This window comes from Centrocercus urophasianus, unplaced genomic scaffold, assembly GCF_019232065.1.
Source record: "Centrocercus urophasianus isolate 14NV4802_14NV808 unplaced genomic scaffold, USGS_Curo_1.0 seq_15, whole genome shotgun sequence".
NCBI lineage: Eukaryota > Metazoa > Chordata > Aves > Galliformes > Phasianidae > Centrocercus > Centrocercus urophasianus.
Window position 1 is genome coordinate 45,251,414 of NW_024884697.1, and position 16,892 is coordinate 45,268,305.

Sequence of the window (16,892 nt, forward strand, 5' to 3'; positions counted from 1 at the left end):
TTTGAATGCTATATCAAAATGCCACCTCCTTTGACACATGCATTCTTCAGACACCTGAAATCTGAAGAAAAGGGTCTTTATGCTCTGTAGAGAATATTTTGAATAATCCAAATTCTGTCTCTCTGAGATGTGGCACTTTCTGCCTATTTGAAAACAAAATGTTCAGAGAAGGGGTGATATCTCTAGAAAGACTTTATTTTCATATACCAGTGCAATGCCAAATAGTCTGCCTCTAAATTACAACTAACATTGGTACAACTGCTTTGCTCAGTTTGCTGCCTTTCTGGAAAAGTGTTTCAGTTGTGAACTGTGGATGCTAAACAAGTCTGCCTAGTTGGAGGCACCAATATTTATGGACCTTGCATTGTGTGTTATGGACAAACACTTAAAACCTGAGTTCTATTATAATTATTATTTCAATTTCAACTACCAAGTGAATGTTACCTCAGGAGTGAATGTCAGGCATGGTACAGATTCCTTGTCCCTTCTTCTTTGCCAGGAAGCAGTGTTTGCAGGTGCCTTCTCACCAGCACTGAGTAGTTGCCCACCATTCAGAGTCAGTCTCCATCTGGAAAGGGATTCCAGCACCTTTCCCTACACTCAGCCTTGAAGCCTCGAACTGGGACAATCTAGAAGTGATTCTTCTGGCCCTTCTTTTTAAGGAAGGTGTGGTGGAATGCCTAGCTGTAGAAAAAATTATTCTCCTGGCATTCCCATGATCTTGAGTTTTTCAGTGTGTTACAGACTTGTTTCAAAGACTAATACCTCAGCTTTAACTTTATTTTTATGCTAACAGGTATACTGGCTCACAGGACATGAATGGGGTACAAATTAAGCAAAGTGTAGCAATATCAGCTGAAAGTTGATAGGACAACTCCTTAATGGCACAAAAGAAATAATTCAATATGCTAAGTGCCACCCTGGTTGAAATCAATCACTGGTGCACAGTGTTATGTGTGCATGTACACACCTGAGAGGAAGCAAGGCTGTAAGCTAGAAACATGATAGTATTTTGATAAGAGGCAGAAAGTCCTACCAGATTTCTGCAAGCCAAATGGCCTTATGCTGAGGAAAAGGCAAAGTCCTGGAATTAAAAGTTTCCACAAATGCTGCCCACTTGACTTTAGTAAGGACTGAGCTTGTGTTATGATTTTGTGGAACCTGAGTTTCAGCCTCTGTACTTGTCAAGTAAACTAACACCAGCATCAAGGTTACACGTATGTGTAGCACCTCACATTTGAGAAGTTCAGGACAGAAAGTAGTGGGGAGTTTTCTCCTGATGCCTTACTTGTCTCTAATGTCTTCACAGGCTTCCAAACTCTTGACCACGAAGATCAGATTGCTTTGCTGAAGGGCTCAGCAGTAGAAGCCATGTTCCTCCGCTCAGCTGAGATCTTCAGTAGGAAACTTCCTACCGGACACACTGTCCTTCTAGAAGAAAGAATTCGTAATAGCGGTAAGCATCTTGTTTACAAGGCAAAAAAAACCCCACACGGTCACAGTTCTGTATTTTGATCTTGAAAAGCTAGTAAAATAGTTCGCTAGTATTGAAAAAGGCTCATCTCAAAGCTGTTCTTCATATTAACTAGAACAAATCTAATTCAGCCTTGAGTGCAAAGATCATAAGGTTTATTCATAAATACATCACAAGTAATATGAATAATGCAATATTGAATAAACCCAGTACAACTTTCCAATGATAAGCACAGAAGAATGAAGAAAACAGATTCCATTTCAAATTCTTCAAATAAAATATCAGTATTTTTGCGTGCAAATGAAATTACTCAATGAAAGAAAGAGAGAAAAGAAAAAGAGAGGATTTTAGGATGATACTGTAAAAGAGAAACATCTATTCTTAGGGTCAATTTGGCAAAAATGATTCATACTGCGTAGAAGAACTACAAATATGGAGTATTCTCAGTATATTTGCTGCTTCTTAAGGTCCTTCTAAAGACATAAGTCTGGAATATTACAGAAAGATGAACTAGGCTCGATGTTTGCTCCTTAATGCAGGCAAAGCCATGTTTTGCATTGTTACACAGCCTTTTTGCTCCACTGATGCAATACACAATGTGTTTTGTTTTTTTTCTGTCTTGACTAGCACATTTTATCTACCCTTCATCTCATCATCAAAAATTCAAATGTGATAAAAATTCTGAATTGGAGAGAGGCTGCTTTGATTCTAGCTTCTGGCCCTCCTCTATAATGGCCAGAAGGAAAATATATACAGGAGAACAATGCTAATCATAGAGAGGGGCTTGAATTCTGTTCTGATTCAATTAATACCCATGACGTGAGGGGACTACAGATGTATGCAAAATGATGCCAATAATTATGCATTTGAAACCCTGAAAAGGAATCATAAAACTTGAGAATAACTCACTTGCTATAGTTATGGTTTTAGTTTGAGTTAGAATGCTGATTTCTAGGTTTACATTTTGTAGTTTTTAGTATTTCTTTTATTTAATTATAAGAGACCATTATTTGAAGGACTGGAGACAATGTGTTTGAAAGTGATGTAAGAGTGATACAGATGGCTTCTAGGCAGAGGAATGTGCCAGGAAGGCCAGACGTAGAGGAAATATTTTTATCCAGAATATCAGAAAGCCCATTAAGTCATACAAATACTTTTCTCCTTACTCGTACTTTTCAGTACTTTCTGAGTGAGTTAGTACTAAACTTCAAGATAACATTACCTGCCATAGTTGGAATGACTAGTTGGAATACAACATTGTATCCTGTTGTAATATTGTTGACCTCTCATGAACTAATTGAAAACCCAAGCATTATATGCATAAGAAAGTTTCAAGACGTTTAACAACTTCCAATGAGGTGGAAGGGATTCCAAAGGGATTTCCTGTGATTCTTTTTTTTCTTGGAGTACAAAAGCCACCTAGGTAAATTAAAAATGAGTTCTGGATCAGAACCTGTGTTGAATAGTTCCCATGGAAAGATGTACTACAACTTTTTAGTGTGTAAATATATACAAGCTGAACATATACACATGTATTTACTGCTTGTGGGGAAAAAAAGACTTTCTAAAGCATCTTTCCTGAAGCTGCAATCAAGGTAGGAACATAAAAAGAAATACTGCTACTAGAATTGCTCCCTCCCTGTTTTGCAGGAGAGTAAAGTATGACCCATCTTACCTGCTGCTGGCTGCACCTTTTTCTTTCCATTTATAGACAGAATACAAGAAATAACAATCGTTGTCATGTGTTCTCTTTCTCCTGTGCAAATTCAAGTCTATTTAAAAACAGTCTCCTTGACTGCACTTAATGGGGTTTTGACAGTAAACAAAAGCAGCTTGTAAATCATTGTGTTCGTAGCTGTGTTAACTGTTGCTACTGATGCTGCTGAAGGTGATGTTGACTTAAGTGCTACTGAACAGAACCAGAAGTCACTCAGAATTCCCAAGAGTGCGAGAGTCCCTCATTTTGGATGAACATTGCCTCACTGTCATTACTGCATGTTAGAGAATATCAGTTAGAACTGATGATTAGGCCATGTCTCTTATAGGGAACTGCTTAAATGTGCTTTAAAAATGCCCCTTTGCCTCTCCATTCAGTGCTGGTCAGATAGTGTTATCACTTTCTTTGCAGTGGCAATGCAAGCAGATGAGTTTCTAAGAGGAAGAGTCAAGAGATAGGTTTGATTCTCTCATGCTTCCCAAAGACATTTCTCAGTGTTCCCTCACTTTTCAAAAGGATATTCTTCCTATGTTACAAGCTATCAGAGTTTCTTGTTTTCATGTTAAGCTCCTGCTTTAGTGCACTTTTACTGCACATTTTGTCTTGGTTTCTAATAAATTCTAGAGTTACACATTTGGGTAAATTGACTCATTTCAAAATATTATAAAATATCTACTACTGAGGCATTTTTCTTTTGTGGTCTAATTCATGATTTTTTGCAGGTATCCTGAGTTCAAATAAATTAAAAGAACAGCATCCAAATTCTTTTGCTGTCATTGCTTACACATACAGCTTTGAAAAGCACTAACAATGCAGCTCACAGTCCTGCTGTAGGACCTAGCACCAGGGTTCTGGCTTGAACAGATGTGATTTTGTCTTAATTTCAGCTGAGACTCTTTCTTCAGAGTGTGTGGTATGGTGCTATGTTTTGGTTCCAGGAGAAAAACAATGCTGATAACACAGCAATGTTTATAGTTATTGCTAAGCAGTACTGTACTGAGCCATGGCCTTTCTGACTTCTCAGCTCATGCTCACTAAGGGCTGGGAGTGGACAGAATCAGGACAACTGACTTAAAGGGGCCAAGTGGTTATCCCACACCATATGACATCACATTGAAGGAGAGTTTTGAAAGTGGGAGTTCATCTCACTCTCTTCTGCTGCTCAGGGGCCTAGCTGAGCATCGGTCATGGGGTGGTGAGCAATTGCTTGTGCATCACTTCTTATACACATTCACATATATATTTTTCATAATTATTATCCTTTTCCTTTTCTCTTAGTAAATAGTTTTATCTCAACCCATGAGTTCGCCTCTGTTTTGTTTTGTTTTGTTTTTCCCTTTTGATTCTGTCCCCCATCCCAACAGAAACAGGGAGAGTGAACAAAAGACTGTGTGGTGGTCAGCCACTACAACAGATTTTAGAGTAGAAAAATTTAGCAACCTCTCCAGTAAGGAAACAAGCTACTTACTAAAAGCTGCAGCTGAATATTGTCATGTTATAGACTAGTCCAAGAGGTAAGGCTAGGAGAGGTTGAATCTAAGTTACATAAAGAAGAAAGCCCAATATACATAATTATATACATAAGTATGGAGACAGGAACTTTAGCATACACCTGAACACAGCAAACCCTGCAAAACCAAGTGGGAGTAGCAAAGCAAATGCAGTGACAGTTGGATGAGAGTTTAGAGAAGAAAAATCATCATGACTATTCATAGCTCCTGGTGAGGTCCTAAGCATTATCAGGCCATCAGCCATAAACTGTCAGTCAGAACTTCTATCAGCATTTTTTAGATACAGACAAATGTCTGAATGTCACACAGTCCTATTGTCAAGCCTTGATATCCATATCCATAAAATCAAGTGGGAAGGGGGGGATCCTGCCTAAAAGCCACAGGCTATCCAAACTTCAGTCACCTGCCACTGTGTCCATTTAGAAGTCACTCTCATCTATTAATATTTATGACTTCCCCACTCTGATTCTATGGAACTTTTTTTTTTTTTTCTAATAAAGAAGCCAGAGATTTGATCGTGATGACCTTTGAGCATTATCAGTATTCACTTTTATTCTCATGCTGATGAGGTATATTTTTATTTCTTAGCTTGAGCATGTTGCATAAGTCTTGCTACATCTGCCTTTGTTTTTGCCTGCACAGTCTTCCTGTTATAGAAATTCTTTCTTTCACGGCTCCTGAAACTGAAATCCTCTCTTACTCAATCTATATTAAGATCTAATGAGAAATACAGACATTTTATTTAATGTTAATGAGAGCTCATAAAACTTACTCATCTTACTTGATGTTTCTCTACGCATATACCTTGTTGTCATTGATTGACCGATTTTGTTAAAGGCTGACATCTGGGCAATTTAATACCTTGCCTCTTTCTGTTGTTTTAAAAGCAAATACTCCCCACTGTCTAGCAGGACAATAATTTAAAAATTACTGCTGAAATAATGAATGTTTTCTTCCTTTCCTAAGGACATCTGTTTTCAGTAGTCATTAAGAGCCACAGATTTTTCAATCATCATTTTCTACTGTTTTCAGAGTCAGGGAGAGCACACTTTCTGGTATGAACAGAAGTGGAAGAATTGGGACTCAAATTTTCAGCTGGCAGCAGGAGACCTGCCATTGTGAAGTATACCTTGGTCTTGCTGGATGGGCTGCAAGTGTTGAAGTGCAACACAATCCAAGAGTAAAATGAAACAGCCACTATTCCAAAGCACTGGCAAAAGGCCACCTTTCACCCTTGAACGTGGATACAAAGTTCCAATTAATCTGGACAAGGGCCTGCTGCAACCAAGGACATAATTTGGCAGAGGAACAAGAGTACCTAACCACTTCCACTGCCTTTGGCTTTCTTTATTTGATTATTAGTACTGAGTAACCACAGTGCTTCAAAAGCCCACTGTGCTGGAGGCTATATGGGGAAACAAAATGAAATAATCTTCACTGTCGAGAACAGATAATCTGAGACAAAGTAATCTCTTTATGTCACCCCTTGTTTTTAAACATAAGTGCAAATCTAAGGTGTCCAGCTCTGCCAGTGGTTGCACACACTCACATGGAAGGAGACATTTCCCATCCTGTGACTCGACCCAAAATCAGCACCCTGCACAGAACATTTAAAAATTAGGGACACTTTCAATTAAAGACTATAGGAAGGAACAGAGTATATGAAAGAACTCAGCTTGTATACAGTCCTGCATGATTTCTCCTGCTGAGTGCCATGTTTCTGAATTACAAATAAAGTTTACACAACTGTTTAAGCCATATCTACAGAGTTAATTTACGTATATGAAAATAAGAACAGATATCAGAGGTCCCAATCTCTTTCTTTCTGCATAAGTGTGTTTCTCTAGGCCAAAAACTTACTGAGGTAAGTAGCTTTGGCCCATGAGGACTCGCTGAAGGCAGCACAGCTGCTGTTGCGTGTTAGGCCACACCTCCCTGCAGACCGCCCCAACATGGCTGCTGCCAGAGGATGGGATGTGGCGGTGCCATTTGCATCCTCCTTGCTGGTGTTTCATCACTTGCACTGATGGCTCCACACTGGTACTATTAATTGATTTTGAGAGAAAGGGGTTTTTCAGTCCTGCTTATCAATTCTCCCTGATGCATGCTAACTTCTTGTTTAAGTAAGTCTCTCACTTCTAGAACAGGAGATAGAAGAGAGGTTCCACATTCATATCCTAGTGTATCTTCTCTACTGGATAGATATTCCTCCCTTATCCAGCTCTCAGCATCAATAGGGTGAATTCAGCCCATGGTTAAAGGGCTGCTGAATATATTTGAATGCAGTGCTTTAACAAATACTTTACAGCATGGAAGTCAGTTCTGGTAGATGAAGCATTGTGAAAGATAAGGTGTAATTTTGTGAGTAATTAATGTATTTTCTTTCATAAAACAGCTACTATCATACTCTTGATTTGATATCTAGTCATCTCCACGTTTATCAAGAAAAAAAGCTCTCTCTTCATCCATATTAATAACACAGTGCTAGTTGCTATTAATTAGCGTTTATTTGCAAGCTTTCTTTTGCAATAGATCAATCTGCTCTGTTTTAATGAATAGACGAAATAAAAGAGAGAATACTGGTCTCAAGAAACAGCAATGTTGGCTTGATATCACAGGAAAAAAATGAAGTTTATTCCAGGGCTAAGTTAAATTCATGATTATTTACAGCCTGAAACTGCAAACATTATGAAAGCAAGTCCTCTTACCTTCACTGAGAAATCATAGGAGCAAAACTATAAAAATCAAGGCAAAGTCTGAAACAATACTTTGTCTTAAGTTACAGAGGTGAACTAAACCGTATAAGAAGTAAGGAGTGCTGAATGAATAATGCTGACAAATTTGCATCTCCTCTAGGCTAATGCTGCTGGGACATACTCAGTAAAGGCAGATTTTCCCATTGACTACCTGGGGGTTCCCAGTCAGTCAGGCGTTAACACAGCGAAATCAATTAAATTGGATTGCAGTGTCTTCAGCAGATGATAGAGCTGGGCTGATGGTTAAGTAGAAATCTGCCTAATTCAGAATGCTGCATAACAAAACACAGAGGAGACTCCAGTTCCTATTGCCTTAAGACAACATCATGCAAAGTTTTTCAGACCTTCTTGAAAAAAAGTCTAAGCAGGGTACATCATTAAATGCAGAGCAGGAAGTTTTGCCTTTCTGATAAGTACAGTGCTCTCGTCTGAGCTAAATAAAGAAATATAAACAACTCACTTTTCTGCTCTTACTGAGGCCAGAAATACATTATAACTTTATCTATTTTATTTTTTTTCACTTTTTGGAGTATGATTGGTAGGAATGACACTTGAAAATCCACACAATTCATCACTCCTCCAGCCCTTCAAGGGGGCTGGAACAAATCGCCTTTAATTCTTTTTCTGATAGCCTGAAAGGAAGTGACATCTCGTACAGTAGATAAGGGGAAAAAAGCAAGAACTATAAACATCTGTTTCCTGCCGTTTTTTTTTTTCTGTTTTGTTTTGTTTTTTGCTTTCTAGTGGAGCTTATTAAATCCAAACCGAAGTGCTTTCAATCACATTGGAAAACAGCCCCCTCTTGTGATGGAACAGCAGTTTGTGTAATGTGTTCATGCAAAACGAGGAATTATCCGGGAAAATTAATTAACCAGCACAGATGGGACAGGGGCAATACCAGTAACCAAGAAAAAAACAAAACAAAACATTGTTCTAGACTTAAAATTGCTCTTTTGCATGGTTTTGTTCATAATTGCATAGTGATATACATCTGTTTAAAGATTCCAAATTTCTGTTGGTTTTTTTTTTTTTTCATAAAAGCGGTAATCATCAGCTGCATTGCTGTTACATTCCTTTTTGTTACTCCCTTTTACCTATTCTGTCTTATTTATCTGAATTGAAGTTGTGCAGAAAAGCCCTCTGATGTAATTTTATTTGCTTTCACAACTTTTCTTTCATCCCTTCCACCCTCTCATTTCTAAAGTTTCTTAATGTTAGTCTATAAGCTTTCTGGTGCAAGGACTATTTTACTGCATACTTGCACATGGGCTCAAGGAGGACCTGAATTTAGGTATTTCATACCTTGTACTTCACCAGTGTCTCTTTCATCACACTTCTCTGCTTACAAGGGTGGATAGTGGTAGAAGGGGGAATGGTTTTAAACTGAGACAGAGGAGATTTAGGTTAGATATTAGGAGGAAGTTTTCCACACAGAGGGTGGTGACACACTGGAACAGGTTGCCCAAGGAGGTTGTGGATGCCCCATCCCTGGAGGCATTCAAGGCCAGGCTGGATGTGGCTCTGGCAGCCTGGTCTGGTGGTTGGCAATCCTGCACATAGCAGGGGGGTTGAAACTAGATGATCATTGTGGACCTTTTCAACACAGGCCATTCTATGATTCTATGATTCTTGTATTAACAAGGGAACTTGAGAAGCTCTGTGGTCAGTAAGACAATGAGAAAGTTCATCCAGCTGAAAATTAATCTTCCTCTTCTCTCCCCACAAAATAAAAATAAAATAAAACAAAATAAAATTACTTAAGTGATGAAGATGCGAAACAAATGAGAAGACTCAGTCACAGCCCACTTCTTCCTGTTCCCTGCCTGCTGCCAAGATGACGTTCATTGTGACACCTTGCTTGAGGAGTACTAAAAATACTTGTAATTGGCTCTGACTTCTCTCATTGCTGCTAAACTATTCACAAGAGGAATTCACTTACTTCACTTCAGGGCTCAACTAGACTTCCTTGTTTCATATTTCCAGATTCGTGTGAACCTTTAATTACATGCATGTGTTCCCTACATACATCATACTGTAAGAAATTTTGGCATTTAAAACTGCCATACAGACAGGCAGTACCTCAAAAGTTAGCAGGGGCAAGTGTTCAAATTTGTGAATAGTTAATTGTGATGACAAAGCTTGCAGCACATCAGTGCTGTGACTATTGCTTGCTCTGTATAAGGCTCCAGCTGTGTTATTAACTACCTTAGGTGAGCTCTTACCATATAGATCTGCTTAATGAACATGGAATCTTCTCAATCACATTGAAGTTGTTACAAACACTAGGTTTGTGGTTTGTAATCTGAAGCAAACTTGCAAATGTCACGTATTTAAATATATTATTTAGGCACAAAACATGCCACACCATGCAGCACTGTACTTTTCACTCTGTTGTGTCACATAACTACTCTACTGATCAAAATAAGTTCATGAAATCATAGAATATCCCAACTTGGAAGGGATCAATGAGTCCAACTCCTCACTGTCACAGCAAAATGTAACTTATTCATAGTTCAGCCGAGTGACTTCATACTTCCTTTCTTTGAGCTGCATCTGCTGGATTTCCTTTTGAACTTCCCCTGTTAGAGGCACTCCAGCCTTCACAGCAGCCTCTAACTATCAGACCTGGGCTCAGCTACGTGTTGTATAAAACACTCTAAACTGCATGGTTTACAACTAAGTTGTAAAGCCTCATCCCAGAACAGCTTAAAACTAAACAGAGTGAAAGCACAAGAAATCCCATGGCTCTCCTCTATGGGAACAGAGGAAGTCCCTGTCCTTTCAGCCAGGAACCACTGGCTTGAATCTCTAGACCTTGAAGGTGCAGCCACTTCTGAGCTCAAGAGGCTGTTTGCAGTAGTCAATAACTGCTCTGATTAAAACTTTTAAAAAAAAAAAAAAAAAAAAAGGAAAAAAGAAAAAAATAAAGATGCCACAGGAACTACTTCTCTTTTACACCAAAGGTTAGAGCAAAATACATCTCTAATTGAAGGCTGTGTAAGAACAGCGTGACCCGATGACAAAGTCTGTAAGAGGAAGTCCAGTTGGTATGCCTCAGTGCAGTAACCCCAGTGGCTTTCATGATGGTGAGAGAATCACATGATCCCAACTCAAACTAGGCTATGTTTTCATTATTTATGCCTCTGTACTTTATAATACACTGGTTCATGCTAGGAGGTAGTAATAGTTGCAAGCAAGTTGATCTCAGACTACAGGTAATCCTAGACCTAGCTAAAGTTTCAGGCTACATAAAGGGAGCAATTAAGTGTCTTTATGAAGACAACCAAAGTAACTGCCCATGGCAGTTAGCTGTATAGTAGAGTTGGGCTAAAATTAAGCCATTTGCCCTGAGAGATTTCCATATACTTAACATGAAGGTGGGGAACATGAGACTGTTTCGCAAACTGTGAATACTGGAAAAAGAAGACAACTGGGAAATCAGCAGACAGCAAGAACACAAATTAGTGCTGTTACGAGGAGCTAGGTGGACATACCTGGAGAGAAAAGGAACTTACTTGAAAGAAAGACTTTGAAACTGCGAAACTGCCAGCACTTACCTGTTTCAACTCTGTTCTGGTAAACAAGGACATGCTTGCACTTCTGTAAACTAATTGTATTGCATCAGATCTGATTTGTGTAGTAAATTTCTCCCACGAAGACAAACAGTCATGGCTTTAAATATTAACTTAATGCTCATCAGCAATAAGCCAGACTATTTCAATAATTAAAGAAATAACATAGCTTTTATTTTTCTCTCAGGTATCTCAGACGAATTCATAACTCCCATGTTTAATTTTTATAAAAGTATCGGAGAGCTGAAGATGACACAGGAGGAATACGCACTGCTCACAGCAATAGTGATCCTGTCCCCAGGTAATTCCTAATTCAGAATTCAATGTTAGTGTGTTTGGAAATAAAGCATGAAGAGTGTGACCTGAGACTTATGAAAACTCACTTTCTACACAGAGTAAGTGAGCATACATTCTAGTTTTCAGTCTATTCTGTTGTTCAACCAGAAGGCTGGTGACAGCAACAGCACCCAAGGAAACGGCTTGGACAGTCAGGGGATGGTCAGGCTGGATGTTAGGAAAAGGTTTTTCACCAGAGGGTGGTGGGCATGGAACAGGCTGCCCAGGGCAGTGGGCATGGGACCAGGATGCCAGAGTTCAAGAAGTGTCTGGACAATGCTCTCAGACATAGGATCTGATTTTCGGGTGGTCCTGTGGGGAGCCAGGAGTTAGAATCAATAATCCTAAGAGGGCTTTTCCAACTTGAGATACATTATGATTCCATGATTCTATGAAATCCAAACTCCAATTGCACGATCTGGCTTTGTGCACAAGGAAAAAAAAGTGCTTAAATACCTTGCTTAAAATAATTGTTGGTAGCTTATCAGTGCTCAGAGCAATGGGCTTACTCCCTTAGAGTATCCCAGTTGTGTTACATGTGCATTGCAAGTCCATTGTGGAATGGCACATGTTTTAAACGGCGATTGGGAAATCCTATGTATTAGAACTGAGAATGACAATGAAGGGCTTCAGCCTCTACTGTGCAAACAGCAGTGGGAGAGAGCAAGAGAACAGCATGGAGTTGTCCTTTAGGCTGTAGAGAGCTGAAAACTGATCTACAGTCACGCCAGGCTTTGCTGTAAAAAACAATTCCTTGACAAAACAGAAGTAACCTACAAATTATGGAGAAGTTGTACAGTGCCTTAAACAAACTGACTCCTGCAGGAAAGGAAAAGAGAACCCCAATGCCTCAACACAAAAGACTCAAAGAGCAATGGAATTGCTTCACCTTCACCATCTCACATGAAACTTACTTGGATTACTAAAGCTTTTAAAGCTTTAAAAGCTTTTTTTTAAAAGCTTTAGTAATCCAAGTAAGTTTCACGTGAGATGGCGAAGGTGAAGCAATTCCATTGCTCTTTGAGTTAGTGCTGATTGGGAATGTTTTTACGCTAAAAAATTAATAGAATCAATGAATCATTAATGTTGGAAAAGGTCTCTAAGATCATCCAGTCCAACCATAAGCCTATCCCCACCATGCCCACTGACCATTATGCTCAGTGCCACATCCACACAGTTCTTGAACACTTCCAGCGATGGTGACTCCCCCATCTCCCTGGGCAGCCTGTGCCCATGTCCAACCACTCTTTTGGAGAAGAACTTGTTCCTGTAAAAACGCTGAATCAAAAAATACCAGGCTGAGGCATTTTTATTCCCTCTTCATTTGAAAAGAAATGTTCTTGTTGGGTGTGAACATCAATGCCCAATGAAATATACTGATATTTGTTCATCAGAGTAAATACTTCCATTGTATCAAACATACATTTGCTAATTACTTCTTTCCCTTTTGAAACCGAAACCAGACCGACAATACATAAAGGACAGAGAGTCGGTGGAAAGGCTTCAGGAGCCACTGCTGGATATCCTGCAGAAGTTCTGCAAGCTGCACCACCCGGACAACCCACAGCACTTTGCGTGCCTCCTGGGCCGCCTCACCGAGTTACGGACGTTTAACCACCACCACGCAGAGATGCTGATGTCCTGGAGAGTGAATGACCACAAATTCACCCCTCTCCTCTGCGAGATCTGGGATGTGCAGTGATGGATACCGGTTGTTTTTATTTCAGGACAAACGTCTTTTTAAAGGACCACACAGCATTTATTTTCATAGGAAAAAGCAATATATCACAGTGCATTAATTTTTCTTTACTGCATTTTTATAGAAACTTGCCACGGAGTTCACAAAAGCCGTTTTGTGCATTATACACAGAATACTGTATAGCTGTCAGATTTCCACAAGTGAGTTATAATTTTCTCTGTATTTATATTATTTGATCGGAAAGAATTCAATGGCTCCTCACAGGAACCCCACTAATCCCTCCTGCAGTTGCTCTCTTTGCAGAGTTCCTCTTGCAAAATGGGGCGATTCAGGCTTCCATTCACATTTTTCATTGCTGTGTTTTTGTGCTTGGTTTCCATTAAAGAATATATTCCAAATATTTACTGTAATAAACCAGCAGAAATGATTACTGCCACGGTGTGTAACTGAAATGTGCTCGCCACGTGAGACAGGCAAGCTCCGATTTCTTCACGAGATGAAAAATCGCCACGGGCAGAGGGACGCGCACGCACACAATGACACAGACGTGTAACTTAATCTGCTTTCTTACTATTTCAAAGTAAAAATCAGGTTATTTTGCTCTTGAGCGGCAACGTCCAAGACCCTACCGCTGGACGGCGGCCGCAGCCTGACACCCGCACTCTCGCAGAGGGGGCTGTGGGCGGGCGGTTCCCCTGCGGGGCGCGGCTGCCGGTGGCGCGGAGCCAGGTGCGGCTCCGCCCCGCGGGCGCTGATTGGCTCTTTCGAACAGAGCGGCCGGCGCGGGGCGGGGGTGCCGTGCTGTGTGGCGGCGGTGCGGAGCGGTGGGCGCTGGGGTGTAGGTGAGTGTCTGCGGGTGGGCATCGGGAGCGGGACGGCGGTTCGGGGCTCGGTAACTCTCGTGCGAGAGTAGTGTCGCGGAGCCGAGCACGGCAAGGGAGAGGGAAGCGTTCGCGCGCAACTTTGTGAATCAGTTCTCGCGTTTGGGGGTGCGGTGCTGGTATTGTAGGAAGCGTGCCCCGTGACAGTGCCCATCAGGGTCGCGTAGCGAGCTGGGAAACGTCGTTTCCTTTCTCTGCCTAAAGGCTTGCGGTGCTCCAGGGATGCTGTGTGCCTTCTTTGGCGTAAGTATCAGATAGAGACGAGGGGACTCAGGGCATAGCTGGCTTGTGCGTGGCAGTGATAAATGTGGCAGGTGGGTCTTTCATAATAAGATGAGATTTTATATCAAGTTTCAGCACGTTCCTCCTGCTGGTCAGAAGGCATTGAGCAGTGCTTCCCACTGTGTTACTTCACTGGAAGAAAACTGGGGTGGAAAAGTGAGAAAATAAAGCTGGTTCATGTGAAGCAGGATGTCTCAGTGCAAGCGGTGGCATGGGAGGACCAGAGGCTCTCAAACGGGATGCTCCTGTGGGGAAGGAGCTGTGACACCTCCAGGATGAAGTGCTTGCCCTGAAGCTCAGGTGGGCTCCAGCCCTGCCAGGTGCCCCTGGGGCAGTGTCTGCTCTCGCTTGAGGATGTGGAAAGGCAGCCCCGAGGAGAGCCGCCAGCACACTGTGATGCCACTCCACAGCCCCGCCGTGCCAACTCGTCTGGTTCCTTCCCTTTCATGCCTCTGAGGCTTCCCCAGGGAGGCAGAACTCCTGCTGACTCAGCCGTGAGCGAAAGGGCTCTGTAATTGCAGTGGTGACAGGGAGTAGCGCTCGGAGGACGTGTCATGTTGTGCTAACCTCTCTTCTGAAAAAATCTTGGATGTCTTCTGGTAGGTTTCAACAGGTCCTGCTACGACAGCTTCTTTCATTTGACAGTGTTTAAAAATGTGGATTTCGGTAGGTGCTGTCAGGCTCGCCTGCAGATTCCAGCTGCTCTGGGCTGATCTGCTCTACCAGCCTTTGGGTGCTGATGGAGCTGAAGATAAAGTGTGATATTTCTTAAGCAAAGGGTGAGGATGTGAAAGTGTTTCTTCCCAAAGGTTTTTAATGAGCCTGTAAATCCCTTTAAGTTCTATATGAACGGCTGCTTCATCTGCATACTAAATAGCTGCAGAGCTGTGGACTTTTTTGTTTCCTTGTAAACAGGGCCATCTAATGAAATGAGATTTGGATGTGGTTCATCTTGTGCTATAGAATGGCTTGTAATTAGGGTAGCGTGTCTTGCTGGTTGGGGCCCATGTATCCAACCTAATACAGCTGATACTGAGTTAGATATCTTGGGCAGCATCCGAGAGCATGTGCTTAGCACCCTGGAGTACTGGTGTTGAAGAACTTTGGTGCTTCCTCAGATTGGGGGAAAAGTGGTGGACAAAGCAGTGGGGAACAAAGCAGTCGGAATGGTTTTGTGTGGCTGTCAGACTGTGTCTGCACCCCTCGTCCTGAGAAATGCCTGTCCCTATGCTGTGTTAGATACCTTATTTTCCACCTCTCCTTATTAAAGCTCCAGTCCTTTGCTGGAGGCTCAGCAGTCAGCCAGCTGAAGGTAGCTGTTGCCTTCCCCAGTGTATAATTTGGGGCTGCCCACCTGTCTTGCTGCAAATCAGCACTGCTGTATCGATCTTGCCATCAGGTGCTGTTAAGCAGTGTTTCTCCTCTCCACCCATCCCATGGAGCCTGTGGGCAGCAGAAGGGCCAGAGGAGATTAGATGGGATGTGTTTCCTGGGAATGGTGCTGGTGGTCAGGAATCTCTACATCTGCCAAGCACTGGGCTTTGTTACCTGATTGGGAAGCACTTTCCAGTTTCTACTGCTTCCCCTGTTTAAAGGGGGGAAGCAAGTAGACAGCGTTCCTAGGCACCTTTAAGATACCAGCTGGCCTGGAAATGGAAATGGCATAGCCAGACATGGCCAAATTACATATTATGTATTCATTCTGGAGCCTTTTCTTTCACACCTGTGAGCCCTGGGCACTAACTGCTTGTTGAATGAAGATGAGTTGAAGAAACTGATATGGTTCTAGCTGGGAGCTGCCTGAGTGCAATGTCAAATGCTTGTTTCATTTATTACATACAAATTATTGATGCAGAAAAACCCACTGGTTTTAGGAGAAATCCAATTTGGTTATGACCACCTGTTACTGCAGTGTTTTCCTCACCATCCCTCTCATTGCCAGCAATGAGGCAGTGTTCATCTGTGTTCCTTGCAGTCTGAGAACAGACAGATGTGGGATCTGAGAATGACAAACTCTTAAGTCAACTTTAACTGTCAGCTCAAAATCCATTCAGGATAGTCTGTTCTGATGAAATTTTTCTCTTAAATTCCATTCCCAATGCTAAGTGAACCCATATCTCTTTCTAGAGAGCCCTGATGCATACAGGCTTACAAAATGACTAGTTTTAAAACAGCAGGCCCCTGAAGTTTGAGTGCTACAACTCTTCTCCTCAATCTCCATATTTATGACCAGTTTTTGTTGGGCATTTCTGCAGAACTGCAGATGCTGAACATTTTTGTGATAGCTGTCGTGTGAATATTTTGCTTTGTTCTTGCTTCGAGCACTCCCTGTGAATTAGGCTGCCTTTTGTTCTTCCTGTGGCAGTTAGCATGCCAGATTGTTGGCCAACGTGGAGATCCTTGTTATAATGAGACCAGCTTCTCTGCTGGCTGTTCTGCTGTTGTTTTATTTATTTCTTTTTGATCAATGAAGCCTCTTACTGCGACTCTCTTGGGACAATAGCTTCCTTATGCTAAAGGAAAATGTATTCCCCTGGACAGAGCTGTGGGAAGCATAACATGCTCATTAGTAATGCTTGGTATATACTTTGCCCTTCCCTTGTTCATTCATTGAAGAAAAAATGGCATTGTGGTGAGGATGGCTCTTTTTTGTTGTTTTTTTTT

The 16,892-nt window shown here is 41.4% G+C and overlaps 1 protein-coding gene across 6 annotated transcripts in view; it reads left to right on the forward strand.

Annotated features, from left to right (window-relative positions):
* Nucleotides 1–13,501, forward strand: part of NR1H4 (nuclear receptor subfamily 1 group H member 4) — a 53,198-nt gene extending 39,697 nt beyond the window's left edge. For all 6 annotated transcript variants that reach the window (XM_042815440.1, XM_042815441.1, XM_042815439.1 and 3 more), the window contains 3 exons: nt 1,310–1,456; nt 11,218–11,331; nt 12,830–13,501. In XM_042815440.1, the coding sequence (XP_042671374.1) occupies nt 1,310–1,456; nt 11,218–11,331; nt 12,830–13,068 (500 nt within the window). In that variant the 3' untranslated portion in view covers nt 13,069–13,501. The remainder of the gene's footprint in view (nt 1–1,309; nt 1,457–11,217; nt 11,332–12,829) is intronic.
* Nucleotides 13,502–16,892: the final 3,391 nt, after the last annotated feature.